The sequence below is a fragment of the Phoenix dactylifera genome, chromosome 1 (assembly GCF_051530095.1).
Source record: "Phoenix dactylifera cultivar Ajwa chromosome 1, Ajwa_hap1_PhDact_Kaust_v1.1, whole genome shotgun sequence".
In the NCBI taxonomy this organism is placed as follows: Eukaryota; Viridiplantae; Streptophyta; class Magnoliopsida; order Arecales; family Arecaceae; genus Phoenix; species Phoenix dactylifera.
In genome coordinates, this window is record NC_143190.1 from 3,586,779 (window position 1) to 3,613,646 (window position 26,868).

Consider the following 26,868-nt stretch of genomic DNA (forward strand, 5'->3'; position numbering starts at 1 on the left):
GGTTCCATGCTTGTCTACCTAATGGCAAACACGGTGGTTCCGAAAATGGTGCTGATGAGGATCGAGAGACTACTTCGAAGCTTCCTATGGGGGTTGTATGGAGGGGGTCATGGGGTGCATTTAGTGGCATGGGAGAGTATCTGCCTACCGTTGAGTAAGGAAAGCCTTGGTGTGCTGTCTCTTTTGGAGAGGCGCGAGGCGTTGTTTGCCCGACATGCAGCTCAATTCACGCTAGAGCTGCAGGGGTTTTGGAGTCAGACCATGGCTGCCAGATATGGCCGGACGGGTAATGTAGGGGTGATCCACAGTACAAATCGTTGCTCATTCATGTGGCGAGAGATCGCAAGATTTCTACCAACAGTTATGGAGAATACTATATGGTTGACAGGTGATGGGCGGAGTATCGATGTGGTTGGCGACCCATGGGTGGGTGCCCTCCCTTGGAGACTCTGGTTGACTACGGTTGATATTGAGGTAGTGGAGGACTGCAGGTTTGCGACCTCCTTGACCTTGGCAAGGCTGCTGTGGATGAGGCTAGGTTGGGTCAAATATTTGGGACACACCTAACTGAGAGGGTCCCGTCTCTTCCGATTCCGAGGTATGTGGTCCTGATACTCAGGTGTGGAGCACGTCATGTAGTACCGGCGTTAGGGTGGGAGAGCTCTTCCGAGTGCTCCGGCCTGATCATGAGCTAGGTCCGGAGTGTGCCTGGGTCTGACGCCTAGGTCTCCACTCGAGGGTTACACTGTTCTTATGGAATGTCGTCCGGGATCGGCTTCCGACGAGAGCAGTACTCAGCGGACGGGGACTGAGGCTACCCCTTGAGTGTGGGGCATGCGGTGCCGATGAGTCGGTGGACCACGTACTGTTTCAGTGCACATGAGCTAGGGCGGCGTGGAGTGCAGCGGTGCTGCTGCGGAAGAGTTAGTCTAAGGGGGATCAATTCTTATGGACCATTCGTAGGTGGTCGGGCAACCCACTGACACGCCAGGAGGCGGTTAGGACGACTTGCATAGCATTCCAGGTATGGCTGGCAAGAAATGCTCAAACCTTCGGTGAGCACAGCAAGTCGCCAAGGCTTGTGGCAGAGAGTGCCTCGGCGCAGGCGGCAAAGATTAGTCATGCTTCCTCCTTAGAAGGACCTTGGACAGCTTGGGATATCTGGGGTTCCCATTCTGCCTCTGCAGCTCCTCGTATGATGTTTTTCACCTGGATGCCCCTACCCCGTAGTTTCCTCAAGGTCAATTTTTATGGGTCGGTGCTGGATGGAGGCGCTAACGGTGGAGCGGATTTCATCATTAGGGATCCGAACTTCAGGGTCGTGGCAGTGGGAGGCTGTCAATTATTTGACTGCACGATTTCTGGTGCAGAGCTAAGGGCAGCCTGGGCGGGCCTTCGATATGCTCAGTGTGTGCTCTCAGTTGGGTCGGTCATCTTGAAGGGTGACTCGGCTACGGTCATCACCTAGATCCAGAGAGATCTGAGGGTCGCTGCTGGTGACCATTTTTTGCTTCGCGATATCTGAATGATGATGAGGGACGAAAGGAATATCCAGGTGAAGCATGTGTTTAGAGAAGCTGTCGGAGCTGCGCGCAGATTGGGTGGCCACTTACGTGGCTAACCATGCTGGTTAGGATCATCAGGACAAAAAAAAAAAAAAAAAACCTTGTTCGCGAGCTTGTGCTTGTCGGTAGGTACAACTGAATTTAGCAATGCTGCATTTATGAATGAACGAGTTTTTCTATTCCCCTGCCATGTAGTCATCTTTTTTAATGATGACTTCGTTAAGTTCTTTCGGGCAAAAAGCAGGTCAAGTGTGGAAAAGTCTTCCAGGGATAAGTCTCGCATGCCCTCCCAATTTTCTCGTGACTCTGTTGAAGGAGTCTTGGGATGCAGGCGACGGGAACAAAACGTTGCCGGAGATTATTCAAATGTCGTCATTGTTGAAAAATCTCCCATGCATTACCTTCCAAAGCAAGTATGCAAGACTATGATAAAATTAAAGTCATGCACTAGTTATTAGGATCATCAGGACAACACTTCTAGTCCACCAGATGATTAGGAAGGCACCACCGAGATGGTAGCACTGTGGGAATGGGATTTTGATTCCACCGGAATGGCTCAAGTTCGAAATGTGCGGACATCGATTAAATATGAGGACCGGATGCTCCCTGCTTGATTTGTCCGGTAGAGTCGCTATCTGATCTGCCGTTTACTTAGGTGGTGCTAGTGTCACTACTCACACGAGAGCAGGGCTGCCATGCTGGTGGGGCTCTACCACGGGTGGGGAGGGTATGAGTAAAAAAGGTTCTACCCGCATTAAATATTCTCCAGCAGGGAGAGGACCCAATGGGGGTTGCTACGCGGGTGAGGTTCTCCTCACCCCACTCTTTCCTTTTGCTAAGAAAAAAAAAAGAAAAAAGAAAGAAAAAGAAAAAAAAAGAGAGAGGATTAGGATGGTTTCAAACCTGTTCAACTTAGAGTGGACGATTGCCAACCTAAGGACAAAGTCAAGAAGAGCCAAGTTTATCTTCATTCGAAACCAACTTACTTGATCTTCTAGATGCACTCGATATAGTTGATCAAACGACAAATATAAATCTGACACATGGCTTAGTTGTAATCAAGAATTTTCTACAACCTACTCAGAGGATTCTATTGCCTCGTTATAACGTTATCTCTATATACCAATTAAATGGAAAAGAAAGAGAAAACTCAACCCCTCTCCGCAATTCAAAAAAATAGAGACATTTTAGGACATGTTAAAAAAGAAATTTTCTACAAAAAAAAAGCGTGACATTTTGTGAAGTTATGTATGTTACAAAGAAAAATTTGTATAAAAAATCGCATATATGCACAAAAAAAATAAACGAAGCATATTAAATCAAATTCAAATAAGCCACATAATTCAAATTTGTATGCACAAAATTCAAATTTTTTACATGCTAAATTCAAAAAAAAATAGATGGATTATAAATCATATAAATATGTAAAAATTATCTAAATATATTTAAGTTATCCAAATATGTTATATCAATGGACCAACTAAAATTGTTTTAACTAAATCATCAACAAAAATTCCATTTAAGCTTTCCTGCTCTGTTTTTGTTTCAGTGGTTAAAACTGATTGGACTTTCTTGTGGATATTATAAATAAAAAATTATGAAAAAATGCTGCTTATAAAAATTCAAAAAAATCTAGAAAATCATAAAATAATTGACCCAACATACTACGGATATTTTTAGTATCTAACTATATATTCTTTACTACTAACTTTATTTGTTTTCATAAATCAGACTTCCATGCATGGTATCTTTGCTTTATTATTTGAATGATTTTTATATAATATAATGTACTTCTCAAATTATTGAATATTTCATAGTTCATTCATATAAAACTTTTTGTGCTTTTATTTTATGTAGTAACTTAAATGCCATTTACAGAGGGTCGGCTTCACACTTTACATTATACCTTTTTTGAGGAAATGGATATGACATACATTTTCTTTACAATAATTGCATAAGTAAATATTTTAAAAGTTTAAAATATATGAAAAAGTGAAAGTTTGAAATGTCATAGGAACAATTTTTGGAATGTTACTAGTTGAATTATTCTTTATGATATAATGTCGATCATAAAAACAATAATAAATGATTTTGAATAAAATCAGACTCTTAGATAAGCATGATTCTTAGATATTAATAACCTCCATAACTAACTTTTTCTTCCACTCTTTCTTTCCTTTTCTCCTTCTTTTATTTTAATAAGGATTGGAATATTAAGTGCATATATATATATATATATATATGTGTGTGTGTGTGTGTGTGTGTGTGTGTGTGTGTGTGTGTGTGAGATAAGAGATTTTAGCCCAAAAAAGAAAAAAACACTATACACAATCTTGAGGTAGACCTTAAAATCTGAATCTTGATTTTTTTTTTACCTATACCTAATTCATGAGTCTAAAATTTTTTGTATGCTCAATTCACTTTCTAACTTATTAAAATTTAACCACTATTTCTTGTTACATATACTGCAACTATTTCTGTGTGTAACATATTTGGTAAGAAATATTCTCTTATTCCATACTTTATATTTAAAATACATAATCTATATCTTTATATTTTATTTTTGTTAATATCTATAGAACAGAACCAAAGCAGGGAACGCCTCCCAGGGAGTAAGCTATTGAGGACTGCAGACCTTTCTTTGGGCTTTAGAATAATTAAATTTGTGTTTCTGCTTGAGGTATTGAAAAGTCTCAAATTATTAAAAAAAATATCATAACGAGTATATTTCATAGTATATTTAGTAAACTGTAAAATAATTTAGAAAAAATATTGAGTGCCGTATGTAACATACTTGTACGAAATACCATGTTAGGTCATGTATACATTTCGAGCTCAAACTTAAGTAATAATCACCGTGTTCTCGCAAAAGAAAGGAAAGCTCGTGATACTCTTGATGTCATATATGCAAATTTGCTCTTGAACAAATCATGTAGTGATCCATTATGAGCCTTAGTAAATAACTAGCAAGTTAATAATTCATGACCCATCCATCTCCACAGCTCAGCATCCTCCCATTCATAAGTCACAGGTATCTGATGCTAATTAACTCACGTTGATGTTTTCCATGAACAGAGCCTGACCATGGTGTCCTCGCATGTACCTCAAAAGTCGGCACCACATGGAAGGACCTGTCTGAATGAGTAGACTGAAAATCCTATTAAATTTATGGGTTGGATCATTACAATCAGCAAAATTACAGAATTAGAGGCCAGACTAGACCTACTGAGTTTTTTTTTCTTATAAAATTTAGGCCAACTCGCTCCAAAACTATTTTTGGATATTTTTGATCATGTTCATTGTACTGGCCCAACATATGAATTTAATAGAATTTTTAACCCAACCATTGAAAAATGCTCTTCCTAATAGAAAATTTCTGCAAATACATTCCGCGCCCAGATCTCAAGTATCATCCTTGATCATCCAACTTGTATGCTTTCCCGTCTACGCAAGTGCAACGGAATTTAATGTTACATTAAAGTACGTAGGAGGCTTTTCTATGTATATAAATGTCAAGTTATTCTGTAAGCTCACGGCGCGAGCAGTACGCGATACTCTACTGCTTTCACATATGAGCTATCTTGCCGAGAAGGGGATCACTACGCGGTTGGAGACTAAACTGCCTGTCATTGTTGGAAAAGTGCCATGCGTCGTCTTCCATAATGCCTCTGAGCCGGAGGTGTCCCAATAGCATTGGAGACTATTGTCGTCATCGTTTGAAAAATTTCATGCGTTATCTTCATGACGTCTCTCAGCGGGTCCTTATAGCATGGAAAAATTTGGCCAGCAGACAAAGACAGAGAGAGAGAGAGGTTACGGGCAAGCCGACGGCATTTTATTCTCAGATGGTACTGCGCGCAAGCCTGCGAGTGAACGACGTCATCTGAAAAATTTCTAAGCCATCCACTAACTGGATAACCATTACAAGGGTTCGAATATGCGGCAGGATTTGGATGGACCTTTCAGGGGACTGACTGTACGAAAAAAAGACAGACAATTATTAGATCCTCAAAAATTTTCACAGCCTAGGAAAAAGAATCTGGACAAAAATTTATTTTCAAAAAACCAACCAATTAAAAATCATTTATTTTACAATTGATTCATGCTGATAAGACAAACCAATCAATAAAAATTCATCATCTTTATGTATTGCAAGAGTTCTAATCTGCGGCAGGATTTGGATGGACCCTTTCCCTGAAAGGCCAGGGACAGACTCTACGATCCTCATGGATTTTCATAGCCTGGAAAAGAAATCTAGGCAAAAATTTATTTTCATTCAAAACCAACCTATTTAGGATCATTTATCTCCGAATTGATCCATGCTGATGAAACAAACTAACCAATAAAAACTTATTGCCTCATCAACTAGCATATATATAGCTCCAAATTACTTGGCGGCGGGCTTCGATCCTTATCTATGTATTGCATTTATGAAGACCCTCCGTACAAGCTCTCTTTCGACTCTCTTGTGCTTCCTCTCTCCCATCTCAGGCCTCCTCCCATTCTTTTTGAGTTGTGTCTGACTTGGGCATCGAAGGATCCCCATCGAATATGCTCCAGTGTGTGGACTTCTTTATTTTTACCGTTTCAGGTTGGAGCCTACGTCAGAGCATCGCATGAAGCCGTTCCTCCATCATACAATACCGACTCGTGAGTGTTCGACATCGGGATCACCATTGATCGAGTGCAACAACCACTGGAACATTACCGTGGAGACATGCAACGATCTCATCTGATTTCTCTGATCTGGACGACAAACGAGCTGAGATCTTTGCGATCCCCACCAACTCAGTGCCTAGGTTGGACTAGTTCCTAGCGGCAATAGATTGGGGCTAGTGGAAGGGTTATGATTCTATCTTTGGAGGTCTGATCGATCAAGTGGACGACACACAGCTATGAAGTTAAGAAAACCTAGGTAGCGACTGCAATTGCCCAATAGGATGCAGTCATGGAGTCTAATGGCTTTTTATAGAGCTCTCGGAGGGCTCCCCAGCAAGAGCCACAGCCTGACCCGTCGACCACCAGTGAATAGTTTAGTCTGCTCATGCAGCAGGTTCAATCGCTGACCGCCGCTGCCCTAGAATTTATAGTAGATGGTCACTAACCAACAGCAGCAACAACCGTAGCTGCAACAACCGCCACATTAGACTTATGCAATGGAAAATCAGGAGGACCTAGTGCAATCGAGTCATCATTGTCGTTCTTAGAATCCAAGATGGGTCCGACTTAATTGTGTAACCCTATGTATTAGTGGAACCCTAGTATTAGTGAAGCCATACGTAGTCATTGTCATATTAGTTCTAGTGACATAATCATGTAATTGCCACTATACCACTATGGAAGGAAGTTAAGGAAGCAACGGCATAGAAAGCGGCCTCTATACTAAGACCACTTTTGGATCGTTATGCAGCATCTTCGGCTTCGATAGTGGAATGGATTGAAAGATCTGTTTCCATGCTTACTTTGAACTAATTAAACATGACCTTTCCTGGGGAGTCTCGCTCTGAAAAAGAAGGAAGCTGATGCACCAAATCACAGTACATTCTAGTATATCCTGTAGAAGAAGAAATCGATCCTATCTTCATGGAAGATGAGTCCATTTTACTGGGAAGTATTGTAGTATATGAAGAATCCGAGTTAGGCTCATCAGGGGGAAGAGCCCGAAAATTTTCTTATGGAGCTTTTGGAATCTATAGGCTGAGACAAGGAGGTCCTGCAGGTTAATGCAAGAGCAAATCATATCAAATAGACAGTCAATAAGGCTTTGGTCAATATTAGGCCAATATACAAGCCCGAGATGGGCCTCAACTAACTTGATTTTTGCAAATGGTAGCTAAGAGAGAAGTCGATGGAATCATGTTAACTCCAGTCGCTTTTGCCAAAGTTAGATATCTTTAAGTACTAGTGAATGAAGAACAACAGTTCAACCAGCTTGCAATGTAGCCTACTCTTATTTCGAGGGCAAGGGGCAACTACCTTCGAGGATACCATCACCTCATCTTCATATGTAGTCATGCCAAAACTATATGCTAGGGAGCAACCTGCTCAATCATATCTACTTTATCAATGGACTGCTAGGCAAGCACGGTAATTGATCTTACCTTCACTAGAGCCTCCATGGTTTCTATCCATTGGATAAGTTTGAATCTTGCCTCTATCAGATTCTTCAAGGTACATCCTATCACCTTTGTAATCGTCACCTGATGGGATGTGTTACATCACATCTAGATCAGCTAAGATTAAAAGATTGATGCATCAAAAGAGGTGCAGGCCAAAAAAACACCGAGGATGCAGGTTCAGTGAGTATGGCGCACGGTTGTCAACCAAGGATACAGGATTTTCATTCTTGCTTTCACAAATCTGATGCTAGACTAAAAATACAAAAAGTTTTAAAACTTTTGAAGCAACTGATAAATATGAAATATGATTGATTTTTTATTTTTAAAATTTAAATCTTTTCATAAATTAAAACTCCAACAATTAATATATGCATTTCCAGACTAAGCCAAATCCTAATCCAACCTGACACACTTGTATCCATTTTCAGAACATGTACATATCTTCACCATGTAGAAATAAATTTTGGATGCGTGTAAGGCGCATGGTAATTATGAGCTAAGAAAAATCATCCGTGTGAACATCCCTACTTGCGTCTTCCAAGTGTTTGGACTGCTGATGCAGACAACCTTGAAAGTTATCCATTTGCCTAACTTGACAGTGTCCTTCGATGGAAGTCCCGAAAGGTCTGCTGAGAAATAGCTGGTAGAAGTGGAAAACCACCGCTACGTCCGTGGAAATTATCTGGAAACACCAAACTGACCGTCTTATATGCTTCTCTGCATCCTCCCACACAACACCAATTCCACTTTCATACTTCAACTGATTTAAGTACGTGAGCTATTGCAACTTGACTTACAGAGAATTCAAGTTCTGAGAAACTTCCTCCATGGGCTTCTGGGATTAGTGCAATCTAATCGTCAAATGGAGCATACTTTGTTGCGAAGGTTATCCAAAATCTTGATGCACGATGAAATTTTTCCTCGTGACCAACTTAATAATCCTGTACAGAGGATACTAAATCCAATATTATTCGGCTTGGCCAGAGCACCTGTTTGTAAGCAACAGGGACCCGACGTTCCATATATGATAGAAGGTAACACACGGAAGATGTTTATATATATATATATATATATATATATATATATATATATATATATATATATATATATATGGGTAATTCCATCTAATTCTTTAAGTTATCTATTAAAATATTAATCACTTACATACATGAGTTTAGTCAATTTATAAAAAAATTCATGAGTGAATTCTACCTAAGAAACAAGGGGCCTAACCGTTTGTACTTTATTTTAATTTAATAAATTGGATTAGACTCAACCCAAGTCTTTCGGTCATAAAAATAAAAAAAAATACATGGATGTATCTTCTCTAGAGTTTCCCAATAGTTTCTCTTAGTTCATGTAAATAATTAATATTGGAACAGCAATAGATTAATGAAAGTATTTTGGAGTGATTCAATTTGCAAGATCAGCTTCGATGCGTTTTGCTCCTGTATTTCTTATCCAACATGTCAAAGGGGGATGGTGCGATTGATGGGGTCAGTGATCGTTGGACTTGGGCCATTTCCTAGACGTTTAGATAGTGCCATATCTGATAGGAAATGGATTGCCGAATAGATAGTGCAACTTGCCATAGTATTCTCGTCTTTTCCCTCTGTAATTAGTCATCCATACGATACCGAACATGGAGGAGCGCATTTACTAACAGTAAACAATTATCCAACGTTTTTATTGCTCTATTGTTGCAGCATTATTTATTTCCTAACAGGTTTACATGAGGTGGGAGAGTTGTTGATTCTGTTGTGTTTTAATTGTATTGTTTTTTATTACCTCCCAATCCCATCGCTATTATGCCCCGAGGTTCCATTCAGCATGTTGGGAAATTCTGTCTTAGAGTTAAATCAAATTCAATAAGGATCTATTAAAATATTAATTACTTGCATATGTGAGTTTTGACAATCATTAAAAGATATCATGAATGAATTCTGCCTTAGTAAGAATCAAGAGGCCCGGGGGTGGTGAAATCAGAAATGTCACCGTTTGCACTCTGTTTTATTTTAGTATATTGGACTACGCTCGGCCCAAGTCTCTCACTCAAAAATTAAAAGACATTATCTTCCGAACTTTCCAAATAGTTTCTCTCAGTTCGTATAACTACTTATAATACACCAGCAGTTGACCGGTGAAAGAATTTTGTGGTGATTCACTTTGTTAGATCAACTTCTAGGCATTAACTCCAGGATTTCTTGTTCCACAGGGCAAAAGGGGATGGTGCAACTGATGGGGCCAGTGATCGCTGGAATTGGTCCATTTACCAGATATTACGCTAGCGCCATACTGGAGAGGAGATGTATTGCCGAATAGAGCAACTTGCTATACCATTTTCTTATTTTTGTAGTCATCCATAAGATATTGAAGATGGAGAGTGCATTTACTAACAGTAAACAATTATTTCTATAATTCCAATAATGCTGCACGCATCACAGGCCAGTTTAATGGCTCGTAAATTTGGTTACAAACACCTTATTCCAAAGCTATCACATACTCGAAACAGCGTCATGCATGGATGACCATGCTCTCAAAGCCTCAAGGGCAGAAGGTAACCTGGTAGTTGCTCCCACCGGGGCAGGTGAAGCTGGTGTTGACATAATCATCCGGGTAGCTAAACGCATTCGGGCACAGGCCCTTATAGAACTCGGAATAGGTGGTTGGCTCGCAGCTGGAGCCGGAAGGGCAGCAGTACTGAGGAGTGTTGAAGATGGTACATGGGTCATCGCAGCCGCCGGCAACTTTGAGCGCGCTGGGGCACTGCCCAACGACGTCGGCGGTGCATTGGATATCCATGCTGCAGTCCGACGAGGTGGAGCGGAAGTCCATGGGCACGTTGAAGCCCTGAACGAGGGAGATGTCGTTGAAGTCGAGGTTCTGGTACTGGTTGAGGGCGAATTCCGCGAGGGTGTTGGGTGCGGAGCCGTAGGAGGTGCAGGCGAGCTTGCCGCAGTCGCCACTCTGGCAGTTCCCGTTGCCGTTGGCATCGAAGGAGCAGCCAGTACGAGCCCAGATGCGGCCACCGGTGGTGCCGGCGTTGATGGTGACCGTCCAGGTCTGGCCTTGGCTGAGCTGCTGGCCGCCGCCGACGTTGCCGGTGGCTGCCCATGCAGCCCACACGGTGTAGGAACATTGGTTGACGACGTTGAAGGTGGCGGCGTGGGAGAGGGTGAGGAGGAGGAAGGGGAAGAAGAGTAGAGGGAGGGAGGTCGAGGAGGCCATTTTGATACACAGGAAGATGGCCCTCTGGTTGAGGCTTGTGTGGGGTTCTGGGATGGGCAATGAGAGTATATATAGGGCGATGGGGGAGGGTAGGCTGAGGAGGAAGCGTTCTGTTTTCTTGTTTTTGTCCAACGTAGCCAGCGTGGTTTGGAACGTTCAAAGGTGCGATGGAATTGTCTACCGGGAAAACAAGACTTTGAAGTGGGGACAACCGGCGGCTTGACCGAGAGGGGCAGAGAAACACGTCTAATGCTCTGTTTTTTTCCAGCTTCGCTGCTAAGCAGCTGCCACCTGATTTGGGAAACATGCTGCAGATGCCCATAAAGTGGTGTATGCTTCGGGCCTAAGCCTAGTTTTCCTTCTTGATGTTTGCTGTATTTGTTTCTGTTTCCACTTTCCAGGCTTGCCTCCTTTACTGTATCAAAAAAAAAAGAAAGAAAGAAAACACATCTAATGTATATAGAAAGCTCATTTAAGTTAAATTTGTTTTAAGAAACGTTTTCCTAGTTTTAATAGTTGGATAATCTTTAATTTTTTTTTTTAACTCTTTAAATTGTTAATCTATAAATTATCTCATGTGTCAGATATAAAGAACACTTTAAAAATGAAAATATCTTAGACATTAGAATGTGTTTTCTTTATAATCATAAAGTTCAAGATTCATGTAGATGTTGGTTAAGTTTTGTGATATTGTTAATTGTTATTTAGATCTTGTTTGCTTTGTTGCAACTGAGCTGTACAGGCCTAGTTATCGCAACGGGAAATAACAAGTTGTTTGGACCGCTACAACTATAATTGTTGTAATTTACACCGCATCCTAATTCGAAGATCACTATAAGCTATTTCAAGAACTTCCTCCAAGCAGTATAAAATAATCTAATTTCTTTATAAGAATCTCATATTACATGAATAGGATCCGACTTATGTAGACGGGCGTACGTGTAGTCATAATAGAACGAGTGAATTACATACACGACAATTATATGATCAATATAGTAAAATGATAATGTTGTGAGAAGTATAACGTAATATATTTGATCCAAAAATTATATGCTAGTGAATAATCCAAAAATAAGTGCAACATAAGAACTGTTATATATGCATGTCGAGTTCTGTCAAAATTTTAGTCTTTTATTTTTTCCTTGAGCAAAGCTCTTCTAAAAGAAAATATTTAAATGACAAATAATATTAGCGCACTATGCCACCTGTTTCATAGTTTTCTTAAATTAATTTTCCCCCAAAATTTATCCCAACCCAGACTACTTGCAATAAATTTCCAACAATTTTGTCTCTAAATATGTCTGTTTAAAACTTATAGAGAAAAAATATGTATAAACAATTGTTTACATCTGCTTGCATTTTAATATGCATAAAGTCAATCATCTTGAAACTTGCTTGCTTATATAATTTACTTTTTTCAAGAGAGTCTAGAGAGTCTGATCCCCACCTTATCTATCCCACCTTCGAGGGGCCTAATCCAATCAAGATTGAATCCTCCGATCCTTTGCCCAAGTGGTAAGGAGTGATATTATTTGAGCAAGTACATAGTGGTTTATACCGTTCGAAACCAGCTGAAAATACCTGTTTCTGTGCTTAAAACTATTACATTTTTAGATACTTGCGTGTGTGAACCCAAAAAAAATGAAAAACCTTAGGAGCCCTCTAACTATCCATCCATCTCTTAAGTCAAGGTCAGCATCCTTGCGTCCATGTGATGGTCTCTAAATTGCCTAACTTCTTCTCATATTTTCCATGCACCAAATTTGACTATAGTTCATTTCCTTGGTGGTGACGATGTCCAACAGATAGAACTTGTGGGTGTGCTTGCTTGGTTCAAACCAATTAGTTGATCAGTTTCTAGAAGCCTTCTCTAGATGGACCTATTAAAGGAAATGGCAAAAACCTCATTTTCCAGGTGGATTTGCACTAAATCAAACAACACTTGCTTATGGTGGCCTTTCATAGATTTTATAAGGATACAAATTCTCTTCTAAAGTTTACCATGTATGCATTTTACGTAGGGTAACTAGGTCAATTTTTGCGAAGGAGATGAAGCATGAGTGAGTTGAAATCTCAGTCATACGTAAAATTGATAAAAACACCTTCACGTTGTTTTTAAACTATCATTTATATATTATATGAAAAAATATAATGCAAACCATGAACTATATGCATGGCAAATATAGGGGTCTCTCATACTCACCTAATATGTTGATATAACAAATAAATTTAAAGTAAAGCAAGCGAGACTCAAGTCCAACTCACTTATATCCAGCCTCTAATGACTTCACCAATTGAACTAATTCATTACTACAATTTAGGATTTCACTCAAAAAAACAGATTTTCGACAAATTCAATATTAATCTATAATACTTAAAATTTTTGAGCTAATGTCTTGGATTGTACTTTAAGGTGATTGTCCTGGACTATGTTTTCAAAATTGTTCTTACAAAAATCTTAAACAAACTCTTCTAGATTATTTCCATTTCAATGGTAGCGTACCCATGCACTAATTCCTTTATTCCAGTCATGGGACGAGGGGTAAGCACTAATCATAATTGAGGTTGCTAGCATTAAAATTATATGTTTCATATTGTGAAAAACAGGATTCTAGTAAAGAAGTTTAAATAAGTAATGATAGCTTTAACCTCCAATCTGATATAGTAGAGATATGTAGCTTAAGTGCTTTTTTATCACTAGGCAAGCCCACTTATACCCAAGAAACTAATTAATAAAATAAATAAATAAATAATCTTGTTTTTGGATTAACAAAAGAGCGGTCTTCAAGGAACTAGCCCTACGTCGGCTTCTTAATAAAGTTTAACTTGCAGCATCAAGGACTTTTTTTCTTTTACAAAGTATAAATAAAATTGTTGAGCCATAACTTCTGCAGGCTTATGGGGGAATTCGTGAGCACTATTAAACTAATGGTAAGTCCAATTTCGTACCCCTTTCCTAGATCACTGCAGGAGGGGCACTCTTAAGACAATTTTTTAGATATCATGATGTCACCATTGTATGGAATTCCATTACTTAGAAAAGCTGTAGCTAAGAAATAGAAAATGATCTCTGGATAAGTCGGATGATATTTAATGTTTGCCACTTTGGCCAAACACTTGGAATATTCATGTGGGAAGTTCCTCATCTACAACCAATTTCACAGATTAAAGCATGGCCTCCATATGACCATATGGGTTATAGGTTGCAATTGACTTATATCCAGTAAGAAAAGTTATTAAAGTGGTTAAGTATAAGATAAATCTTAAATAGACTCGTAGAAAGACCAAGTGATTGTAAAATTTATAATTTCTTTAGATTAAAAATATATTGTAGCCAAATTAAAGACATGTTATAGAAGATAAATCTTCGAACAGTTTCATAAAAAAGGCATATTAGGGCGCAACATACATTCTTAGATTTTCTAAATCTTGCCTTACACTAAAATTATTAGATGCCATTTGCATCTTTGCATTTAGTATAATGGGTATAACATACATACATACTATCACTACCAGAAAACACGCGTATAGTGACGGGAAATTAGTGACGGCCCATTATCAGTCACTATTTGTGACGGATTAGTGACAGACAGAAATTTGGTCACCGTGGCGTGAAATTAGTGACAGATTAGTGACCGACCGGTCACAAAATACGCGGGTAGGGTGGGCGCCAAAACTTAGTGACCACCGTAGTGACGGGATATCTGTCACAAAACTGGTAACTGAAATTGCAACGAGACAGTGACAAATTCATCCGTCACAAAAATCGTAACCCAAATGTTTATAAATTTTTAAAAAATTATTTTTGATAGTGACGGATTATTGACAGAAATTTTCGTCACCAAATTTAATTTCTAATTCTAAAAATATTAAAAATAATATTTTTGAGTAATTATAAATAAAAAAAGAAAAAAGATAAAAGGAGGAAATCTAAAATGAACTAAGAGTGCCGCGCTTAATTTCTAATTCCCGCCCCCCCGCCCGCCCGCCCAACGCCAACACCAAAATTCTAATCCCCCTAACCCTAGCCCCTGCAGCCGCCCCTCAACCCCCCCACACCACACCCACACCCCCCCCCCCCCCCCCGGGCGATCCCTAACCCCTCCTCCTCCCCCCCAACCCAAATCCAACAAATCCCTAACCGGAAGGCTGTCCACGGCAGGGATGACCGTCCGGATTTCCTAACCCCTTCTCCTCCTCCCTATGCCGACGAGAGCTACCTGATCTTCTTCGAGTCTCCTCGAATACGGATTCTCGCTTCGAGAGCTCACGTCCGAGGCCAATCGCGGGATTTCGTTCTGGAGCCCCAGTTTAGATTCCGATGGTTCTTTCCGGTTGCTCTCGATGCGAGCATTCTAAAGGCTGGTCATACATTTGGGGTTTTTCAATCTTTTGTTTAACCAATTGCAAAAATCAGACATTTTCTAGATTCCAAATGGATTTTGAGCATCGGCGAGATGGCACTGTTTTTACTTCTTTGATTGTCAGATGACCTCATTCTATGATTTTTGAGTCTTTCCCATTTGGTAGTCCCCTGTCACAACTCCAACAAATTTGATCTGACACCTATTCACCCACTATATGCAACTATATGTCTTTAGGTTGTGTATGTCTTGTAACAACATATGATTATGAATCTTGTAACTGCATACAACAATATATTTTTTGATTTGCCTGTCTATGCTCATTGGTATCAACACAATGACTACCACATTTGTCTCTGTGTACTGTAAATGTCATCAGCCCGCTGTTGCTCGTAAGTTATTCGATGAAATGCTTGAGAGGAATGAGATTGGAACCATGAATTCTAGTGCTGGATCCACTAATGATGCACAATATGTAGTGCTATCGAATATTTATGCTGCTTCAGAAAAATGGGAAGAAGCAGAGAGGATAAGGAGGAGAATGGTGGAAAATGGAATACAAAAAATGTGTGGTTGCAGTTCGATCATGAAAGGTAAAAATTCTTTCATCATTTCAAAAAAAAAAAAAAAAAGGCCCCTCCTTAGAGAGTTTGCCTTAGGCCCCCAAATGCATTGGGCCGCCCCTGCTTAGAATCAGTGGACTTGTTCCTTATACCATTTGATGTAGAAATTTTAATTTGGTAATTTATTAAGTATTTTTTGTCTATAAAGTTAAGTTTTTTTGTTTTGCTTTGAAAGGTGCATTGTGAGACCGTTACTGATGGGAGTGCCAGTGACACTCTGGAGCCATGGAAATTTAAGGTTTCATATGACAAGTTGGTCATTGCATCCGGAGCAGAGGCCTCGACCTTTGGTATACGTGGTGTAAGAGAGCATGCGGTCTTTCTCCGTGAGGTTCACCATGCCCAAGAGATTCGGAGGAAGCTCCTTCTCAATCTGATGCTGTCTGATGTGCCCGGTATGCCATTTCAGAAGATAGGAAACATCATGGATGTTATTGCATTAATTAGTACCTTGTGTAAATTTGTTTTCTTATAATGATTTCAGCCTGCTATGATATTTGTTTTTTGCAAATAATGTTATGTAATTCAAGCACTGCCAAATCCTGCATTTGTGCATTCTTTGAACAGCAAATATTAGAGTATACAGTGATTTGGTGTAATGCATTTAATACTTGATTTTTTTTTTTGGCAAATATAGGCATATCAGAAGAAGAAAAGAGGAGACTGTTGCACTGTGTTGTTATTGGAGGTGGTCCAACCGGTGTTGAGTTCAGTGGTGAAATTAGTGATTTCATCATTGGAGATGTTCATCAACGTTACTCCCATGTTAAAGACTATATCTGTGTGACCCTAATTGAGGTTTTCCTGTCATACCTCTCCAGCATGATTTTATGAACTTGAATTATTTTTTCCTCTATATCTCTTTTTTATTCCTCTAATGGAGTGTTTGATGCTATAGCTCATAAAACATCGCGTAATTTAGTTACTTGAGAAATTTATTTCTAGTCAATCTTGTCAAGAACATATGTGGATAAAAATCATCTGAACTCTTTCTTTTTTGTGTTAGGCAAATGAAATTTTATCATCTTTCGATGTTCGACTCAGAACATATGCTACAAAACAACTCACTAAGGTCAGTGATTCTAAGCAAGGGATTGTGCAATCTCTTCTTTTGTTGATTTTCAATTGCTGTTTGTTAAATTGCTTGATTGCTCTCTGCATTTCCATTTCCCTTAGTCCTGAATTTACTTCAGAAACTTTTTATATGAAGAGCATCATTTTCTTTTATGCTGATATTGTTTTCAATGTTCATTGCTTTTGTATTGACCTTGTACTATCCCTTGTTAAATTGCTATTCGATTCTTTCTCCTTGAGAATTCAGTTCAACCTCAACGGCTCCTGAAGAACAGCAAGCAAAGGTAAACATACTCATTTTAACCAACTAAATGCTTCTATTTATGCCTCTTAAGTTTTATGCATGACATCTTCATTCCGAATTTTGGTTATCACTTGAAGCATCTTATAGTGTTCACTTGAAAAGCATCTTATAGTTTTCACTTGAAGAGCATCTTAAGCTCCTTCCTTTTTCTGAGAAAGCATGTTAAGATCTTTATGGAATATTATGTCTCACAACATTGTTAAGGGGTTCCTGTTGTATCATGCTTATCATATATAGGTAATGTTGATGCCTTTTCCAAGCAGATAAATGAAGTTCGAAGGATGAATGGTCCATTGTCGGAAGCACTGCCAGACTTCTATTCAGATGCTTCAATATCAAGGTACCTCCGGTCAAGAAACTGGAATGCAGAAAAGGCAAGTAAAATGCTGAAAGAGACTGTGAAATGGAGATTGAAATACAAGCCAGAAGCCATTCGCTGGGTATGGGTAGTTCTTTATGTTCTTGAAAAACTGTAGTTTAACACAAGTTGGTCACTGACCAATCAAATTATTTCTGCATCAAATTTTTATATCTCCAAAGCCCTTATTTTGAAAGAAAGTGCAGATAAGTTGCTATTTATCAACTGCATAGAATTTTTAGAGTCCACTCATTCTTGATATTTTGGTAAAGCCTACATGATTACAAGTTTGTTTGTAGCTTTCTGTTTCCTGATGTAATTTCTTGTTGACTACCAGGAAGATGTTGCCCATGAAGCTGCTACCGGAAAGATTTACCGGGCTGATTACTCTGACAAATATGGAAGATCTGTTCTTGTTATGAGGCCTGGATTTCAGGTGGGAGGGAAATATAAGAGAAAATTGTGAATATTTAATAGATTTCTTCATCATCTGACTCTCAGGTTTCTGCATGACATGAAAGCCATATTGTGACTTTTTGCTTTTAATTTTGTATACGTGGTGGTTTTCTCCTTGAAAAAAGAATGAATGAAAAAACAAAGCTGTGTGGGCCACGTTCATTAGCGTTTCATCGTTCGAGTGTTACTTTAAAATTGTACCAGTAGGTTGTGGTGATAATTTTCAAAAACAAAAGTTCTGAACTGGTGGACCAAAATTTTTCCTGTGTCTTTCATTTTTGGGATTATAGGTCTTGCTCGCATGTTATGTTTCAACAAGAAGGAACATGTCAGAGATAACGACTTTTTATATATTACTGTCTTAGGGATTGGGAACCATTTAGTGAGATTATCAGGCTTGTAATTGTTGTTTTGTTTTGTTTTGTTTTTCCAGTTCCAGTTTTGTAATTTCAACCTACTTATAATAATTCAAAAGGTTTCACTGTTTTTGTCTTCCCATCTTCTTTTTTTTCTGGTGCTGCAGAAGGAAGGGAAGCTCTCGTCAACTGAGTCTGCAGTGAGGAAGGCAGAGGATGTGGTGAGCAGCATGCTGGCCAAGGGTTTTGTCCTGAGCAAGGATGCCAGCAAGGATGCCCTCAAGAGAGCCAGGTCCTTTGACGAACGGCACCATTTTATGTCCGGCGCCTCAGCTATGGCTTTAGTCCCCTGGAGGATCTCACTGGAATTATTGGGCAATCATCATCCTCTTCTACCTCTACAAGTTAAGCTCCAGAGCTGTACTCGCGTGAAGACCTTCTAGGTATTTTTGAGCACTAAAAGAAAAAATGGCAAGAGGAGGTTCTTCAAAAGATGAGAGAAGAGATTGGCTTTGGACCATGGCATGCAGAACGGGGGGTAATGGTGATTCTGGTTCTGCTGATCATGCTTCATTATAATTGCTTTTGCCTTAGATGATAGGTCTTTGCATTTCTAGGAGGAATGAAATCTCTGTTATGACATACTTTTTGTACTTTGATTTTGATGGATTTAGGACATGTTGATGCCTATTTTGAATGACATGTTAAAAAACTTTTGCGTAATGTTGAATGCCTTTGCTATTAATGATATTGTTATTATTATTATGAGCCAATCAATGTACCAAATGTCCCAGGTTATTGGAATGTGATCAGTGACTAAATTTGGTTACTGAATTGTTTACCAAGTATTGTGACGAGCAGCCATAAATTTAGTGACAGAGTTTTGGTTACTAAAAATTGATTATGCTCAGTGAGTTGTGACAAATTAGTGACGGTAATCTTGTTACTAGATCAGTGACGGAATTAATAACAAATTTAGTGACAAAATTTGTGACCATGTCTGTGACGACTAAATTTGTCACTGAAGGTTGTGACAGATCAGTGACCAAATTTGTGACCGAATTCTGTGACAAAATCAGTGACCAAGTTACCTTCGTCACTAACTCAATGACTGGTTAGTGACGGAAAATACATAATTTCTTAAATATTTAATTTTTGGATTTGTAATGGTTTAGTGACGGTGATTCTGTCACGGAGTTTAGTGACGGGAATCGCCGCCGTCATTGAGAATTTAGTGACGCGTGTTTTTGTAACCAATTCAGTGACGGGAGCTCCAGTCACAAATTCCGTATTAGTGACCGGAAACATGGTATAGTGACGGGAATTTTCGTCACTATACGCGTGTTTTCTGGTAGTGTATACATGGATGGTTGGATGGATGAACGTACAAGACACATATGTACGTGTATATATATACAACACATATACATATATGTACACATATATAAATATACATGCATACATATGTGTGCGTGTGTGTTGTTAAATTTACAAGTCATAGAGATCGAATCCAAAATGACTTAGAACACCCATTTGAGTCTAAGTCGATTTATTCTATTTTATATATTGGATTATCCTGATTATTGTAGGAATACTAATTCGAGTTTAAATCGGCTTTCTCTATTATATATATCTCTTGGAACCCTAAGGGAAGAGAGCAATTGAGTATCCTAGAGATAAGGTATATTAGGGCTAGATTTTGTGAGAAAATCTTGTACTTTGTAATCTTTTATTTTTTTATAGTGAAGCTTTTGCATCATCTCTACCCGTGGACGTAGCTTAATAGTCCGAACTATATAAATATTGTGCTCTTGCTCTTTTCTATTTTTCTTTCTGGTTTTTTAGTTTATCTGTCTGTCGCAATAAGTGGTATCAAAGCCTTGGCCTTTTCGATTGGAATTTCGCAATGATGACTAGAAAATTCAAAATTGAAAAGTTTAATGGCGCAAACAATTTCAGTATTTGGAAGATTAAGATGCAAGCCTTTTTGGTACAATAATGGCCGTGGAAGGCATTGGAAGGCAAGGAGAAGTTATCAGATAGCATATCTAATATAAACAAAAAGGAGCTATTGGCAAAGGCATACAGTACAATTCAATTATGTTTGGCAGACGAGATGCTCAGAAAAGTTGTTAAAGATAAGACAATTGCTAAACTATGGTTAAAATTGGAGGGTAGATACATGACCAAGTCACTCATAAATAGATTATATTTGAAGCATCGGCTCTACCACCTACGCTTGAAAAAAGGTACGCCCGTAAAAAATCATATAGATGAATTTAATAAAGCTATTTTGGTTTAAGAAATATTAGTGTTTTAATTGATGATCATACCCTTATTTTGTTGTGCTCATTGCCATCCTCTTATGAGAACTTAGTTGATACCAGACTGTATGGTAGAGAATCTCTTCCAGTTAGTGGTATAAAAGGTGCCTTACAATCTAAAGAGTTGAAGAAAAAGATATTTGGAAGTTATGTAGAGAATGAAGGAGAAGGCTTGATTGCTAGAGGTAGGAGAAGGGAAAACGGTTCGAGCAGTACGGGGAAGACCAAATCAAAGTCGAAGCATAGAAACATCTGTTGTTTTTACTGTCTTAAGAAAGGACACATTAAAAGACTTTGTCTAAAGAGAAAAGAAAATAATGAAAAGAGAGAACTTGACTCCAAAGCTAATATTAGAATATTATAGGAAAATTCCGATAATGTTGATAGTGAGGTTTTGTCTGTCAGTGTCAGTAGCTCTAGAAGAATGTGGATTCTTGATTTTAATTGTTTCTTTCACATGACTCCTAATGAAGATTGGTTTTCTACCTATCAAACTAAGAAAAGGTTCTGTTGGGAGATAATAAGTTTGTTGTAGTTGTTAATATTGGAACAATTTGATTTGAGACCTATGATGGTACTGTGAGGACCTTAGAAGCTTGGCATGTTCCAAAATTGAAAAAGAACCAGATTTTCTTGGGTACTTTGGATTCTCAAGGATATAAGGATACTAGTGAGAATAGTCTTTGAAAGTCTCTAAGAGGGTTCATATAGTGATAAAAAGGGAAGTCGGTCAGTGATACACTTTCTTCATCATTAGGGTTGTTAGATACGGATATTACTCAAACTATGCTGGCTAGTTCTTTCCTTTAGCTGCTTTCCTTTTCCATATTTCTCGAGATTTAATTAATGGGTATAGAAGGATCATCTTGTTCGAGTTGCCCACCTTTTTGAGGTTGGGTTTGAAGAATTTTAGCATTTGGAGTATCCTATTTCCTCCTCTCAGCTTGCTTCTTCATAAGAGGGGCCTCAAAGTTGGCGAGAGGGAGTATGTGGCCCAATACTCTTTCCGAGGCATCTTTTTTTTTTTTTTTTTATAGGTGAAAACAGCAATTTATATAGCTCTAATGTAAGTACATCCTGCCAAATTACGAGAAGGTAAAAAGTACAAAGGAGAATTGAATCAAACTGGACGTCCCTCGCGATCGACGCCATCCATGTGGCATGCATTTGTAAAATCTGCACCCAAGGAATCTTCATTGAGGATTGAATCAATTCTCGATTCCTTCCTCCACTGGAGTGTGTTCTGAAGCATCTCAAATGCTTCCTTTACTTTGAATTCCCGAGCTCGGAGAAACTTTAGGAGGACTACATTGCTTCTCTCCGGGCACTTGCTTAGCAGAAGTGGCACTCAGGGGCGGCCCAATGCATTTGGAGGCCTAAGGCGAACTCACTAAGAAAGGCCTTTTTTAAAAAAAAATAAATTTTTTTTTAATAAGTGTAAAATACTTTAAAATCTTATTTTAAAAAAATTCTTCAAGCTTTTTGAGATGCAAAATTACTAACCAAACTTAATTCTACCAACTACACTTAATTCTACAAAATTTGGCAATACGAGTTACAAGCACATTTGCAACCCGTTATAACTGTAACATAGAAAGGATAACATTCTTTAAAAAAAAGAGCAGACTAGCACTCTAGAAGAAATTAACAGATTGTTTGAACCTTACAATATTGATGATATTTGAAGAATCTTTAATAGATTGTAAGTGCAACAGAAGAATCTTACAATATTGATGATATTTGAACCTTAACAAATGAGAGGATTCAATAACAAAATGTGAAGTCATTAAATGATAGCAGGCTTTCATAACTAGAAGTTAATAAATAACAGTGCACCACAATCCAAATTTAGATGACAAAGTACTGGGCCTTAAAGAAACCTAAACAAGATAAGCAAGTCAGAACTACAAACCAAAACTGGAACAAATATTTTGCTATAACCTAGAAGAATTGTTTTAACTGCAATTGCAGAACCTATTGAATATATGACAATAATCATAGTGTCAAATAATGGCTGAAGCTGCTAATGTGTGGATGAAGATTAAGGTCCTAATTTCTAAGTGAAATCTAGAGTAATTAGGAACTTTGGGAGCTTTAGCTAGATTCTCAATCAGCAAGGACCTTCTTGTTGGATCTGCATTAGTATTGCCTGAGTGGCAGTAGCAATTTATATTATGACGAAAAACCAACATCATAACCTATGAAGCTCTTTACTTTCTCCAAAGCTAGCATTCTATTTTTTGGTTCATAAAGAACAGCGAGGATAACATCACATTCACATGTTCATACAAGCTCCAAATCCTCACAGTCAAACTGTCAAACAGATGGCGTGCCTTCAAAACTACTAAACAGGGATAACAGCTTAACAGATAACAAGCTCCAAATCCTCACAGTCAAACTGTCAAACAGATGGCGTGGCATCAAAACTACTGAATGGGGATAACAACTTAATAGATAACAAGCTCCAAATCCTCACAGTCAAATTATCAAACAGATGGCGTGCCATCAAAACTACTAAACGGGGACAACAACTTAACAGATAACAAGCTCCAAAAAAGTCCAACAGGCATTCCGATACCACCAGTACATGCATATGAAATTCAAACAAAAAAAACAAAAACAAAAAACCTTGAACTTCATAAACATGAAACAAGTTAATCAAGGAACTTGGGTTACTGTAGCACAATAAGGAAAGCATGTACTGAAGTCTTTACAGGGAAATATCTGAAGAGCACCTGCCACCTAGAGGCTGGAGAGGACGGCGAACGGGCGAAGGACGGAAGAAGTGAAGAACTAAGGAGGATGGAGGAGGAAGTGAACTGTGAACCGAAGAACTAGATAGTAGGAACAGGAAGGAAGAACCGAAGATTGAAGAAGAAGAGTTTAGAACTTTAGAGGGCCCTGGACTCTGGTTATCTGGGAAGACTGGGATTCTAGTGACTACGGCGGATGGAGAAGACGGGTTATGGTGGTCCTATGGGCTATGGACGGCAGCCGGCAGGAGGACAGAGAACGGGCTAAGACATCTGGATCGTAGCCTCGTAGGCAGCAGGCAGTTATGCTGCCATGCTGGAGCAGCTCGTAAGCTTCCGAGTTCCGACTTCGACTCGGTTCGTAGGCAGCTATGCTGGCTCATAGGAGACTTCCGGAGGCCTTCCTTTGGGCCGAGGCCTTAGGCAACCGCCTCAGTCGGCTTGGGCCGCCCCTGGGTCCCACTCGAAGTTACCTGCACTGGTAGAAGGCAGGACAGCAGATTGCAGCATTCCTGTCTTGACACGCGTTCAATGCAGCACTAACTACGAAAATTTTAGGTGGGCCCTACATTGCCAAATAGGCGACAATTCAATAGATCTCCCTGATTTTGTGCACCGGACAGAAGACGGAACCTACAAGGTCCGTAGGCATTCGCAAAATTTAGTAGTCCAGCGATGTAGCAGCTGAGTCAACATTAAGTAACGTGTTCTGCGAACTTGCCATATAATTTGTTGCATGAATCTAGCAGCAATCTTTGATTGATTTCATCTCAATGGGCGTGGTTGGCAATCATTGGAGACATCTTATAAGAAATAGGCCAAGTCCTAATTTCTATTCTCACCTTTTGTTTTTCTTTTTTTCCATAAAAGATGAGCAATATATTATTCTATTATAATATATAACTAGGTAATATAAATAACATATAAAATATATATAATGTTGGGGTTGAGACGCATTAAGTTATTTTTTTATTTTTTTTAGGTCCGAATCTAGGCTTTTTTTTCCTCCGTGCCTGTCCTATCTATTTTAGTATCTAAGTCCACTAAATTTCGAGCTAGGCCAGCCGATCATTTGGCTAGTTTTTTCAATATTGCTATTTAGCTTTGACTAGTGGTTGGAATTTTTGTTTTTTTATTTGTTCTTGTACCTCTCTCTAAAGGGGGTCTATCTCTCTTTCTTGGTGAATCTTTCTGGGTTAGCTCATTTTCTCAGGAAAAAAAAAGATACAAGTTTACTTTCCAACACTCGAAATGATTCTATATATCAATGGTAGGTGAATCAAATTATCATTATAATCTGGTGATTTGGGGTAGTATCCTCAACACCATTAATCTCAAAATTGAAACAAAAATTTCCTAGTTGCTAACTTAGGATTTCCTGCCTTGAGTAAAAACACCCTTAACCAGTACTTTTTTTTAAAAAGCCGCTGATTGAAGAAACTTCATGGTCACCTTTTTGCCCAATGACTGCCTGCAATCTAGGAATCTAGCATATGAAGAAAATCACCGTAGATCGCCACTTTAAATCAACCCCAAGCTAGTAACAATGAAATGAAGTAATGACGTCCTCCTTATCGGTCGCTTCATGTGGCTATGTCAGTGGAATCCTACATAAGCCTGCCTAATTCAGGCAAGAAACCCTAAGGGAACCTTAGCTCACATGAGCACCATAGTGCAGAGCAAGAGCAAAATTATAACTAAAAACAATCAAGATTAAACTAGAAGTAAAAATTATAAATAAAAGAATTGAAAAATATCCAAAAGCTAGATCTGAAGTAGAGCTGATCACGGTCGGGCCTTGGGCGTAAACTCTATTCATCTTTAATCGGGCTTCGGGCTAGGCCTTGATTTTTTCTGTGCCCAAACCTAGCCCATGTTCAGCTCTAATTTGAAGAGAAAAGTTTAGAATTAGAAGCAAAACTAAGGCTAAGGGATAACTAGAAGGCTTCATACCTTCTTTTCCTAGTAGATCTTCGATCTTGCATCTCTAATCATCATAGGGCCTCGCTAGAAGAGTCCTAGTCTCCAACCAATTGTTTTATTTGAACCTTTGCCTCGCTCCATGGGTTCTTGAGAAGCCTTATACCATACAAAAATTGAGAAGAATCTCAAATATATTCTTTGTTGGTTTCTAAGTGATAAGGGCGGCATCTGTAGGTTTCAGGACCTTTACATTGAAGCAAACTTGTGGAGGGCTCCTTGAAACTTGAATAGAAATCAAAAATCAAAGTCTTGGCACAATTAAATTAAAAATAATTTCCATAAGGGCTAGATTTTAGAAACAGATTTTTCTTTTAACAGTAATATGTATAATCAATATGTGATGAGTACCAAATTTTCATTGTCAAAGATTCTGTTAAATATGTATAATGTTAGCTATAATTCTATCTGATCTTTTGTTATGCACCAAACATTTTATTATGTAGTTCAAATTGTTGGAGTCATTGCGATCTCCAACATGTCTTTTCTCTGTTTTTAGGTGTTACCTCACGATGAGCTTTAAGCACAACAAATCCAAGCCTAGTCCTAGTAGAATTTTGTTTTGCAGTGAAATTTTATCTTTTAGTGAGAGTTTTAGGGAGGGAGAAAGTAGTGTATGGTGTGGTTGAAAAAAGGGGGGCGTAAGAGAACCAAAGGCATCTTCTTTGGTGAGGCATGAGAGACAGAGTGCTTTCTTGTGTGGCTTACAACTTTTAATAAAATATATTTTTTTTTCTATTTTTTTCTAGCATCATCATATCTTATACTTATACCACAATTACTATATTAAGCACAATTATAGTATCATAATCCATCTCATACACAAATCAACTTGCATGCATAATCCTTTAAAGTCTTAACAAACAAGATACACACATGATCCATAAAGTATAAGATTAAGAATAGGCTACTTACCTAAATAAATTGCATCAATAACACTTCATAAGTTATGTAAGTAAGCGCGTACATGATCCATAACATAATAAGATCAAGACAGTTTACTTACACTTTATAATTTATGCAAGAAAGCGTAAACATGATCCATAATAAGATTAAGGCAAGTTACTTACAGAAATTCGCTTTTCAATTTCTTACGTCCGGATGACAAATCCTTGATCACCTAAATTAATAATATAGGTGTTACATTATTTTCTATTTATTTCATAAGTTTATCATAACATGATTTCACTGGCCTGGATCCCATCTAAGGATCTGGCCCAAGTCTAATTTACCTAGTTTGGAGCCCTTGAGCTCGATTTAGAACCAAATTGGGTTCACGTAGGTCAATTGGGCTTTTAATTAAAGAATTGGGCTTGAGTCAGGGTCAGCCTGTGGCTAATCTGATCTCCAATTAATTGAATTGG

The 26,868-nt window shown here is 38.6% G+C and overlaps 1 protein-coding gene and 1 pseudogene across 2 annotated transcripts; one reads left to right on the forward strand and one right to left on the reverse strand.

The window, feature by feature from the left end:
• Positions 1-10,072: 10,072 nt before the first annotated feature.
• On the reverse strand, positions 10,073-10,975 carry LOC103709833 (protein P21 pseudogene; annotated as a pseudogene). Its single transcript, XR_015975990.2, has one exon. The product of XR_015975990.2 is annotated as a protein P21 pseudogene (transcript).
• Positions 10,976-15,003: 4,028 nt separating this feature from the next.
• Positions 15,004-18,890, forward strand: LOC120110158 (uncharacterized). Its single transcript, XM_089927502.1, has 7 exons — positions 15,004-15,869; positions 16,075-16,294; positions 16,537-16,697; positions 16,906-16,971; positions 17,541-17,717; positions 17,973-18,071; positions 18,615-18,890. The coding sequence occupies exons 2-7, from the start codon at positions 16,276-16,278 to the stop codon at positions 18,888-18,890; spliced, it is 798 nt and encodes a 265-aa protein (XP_089783628.1). The 5' UTR covers positions 15,004-15,869; positions 16,075-16,275.
• The last annotated feature ends 7,978 nt before the right edge of the window (positions 18,891-26,868 follow it).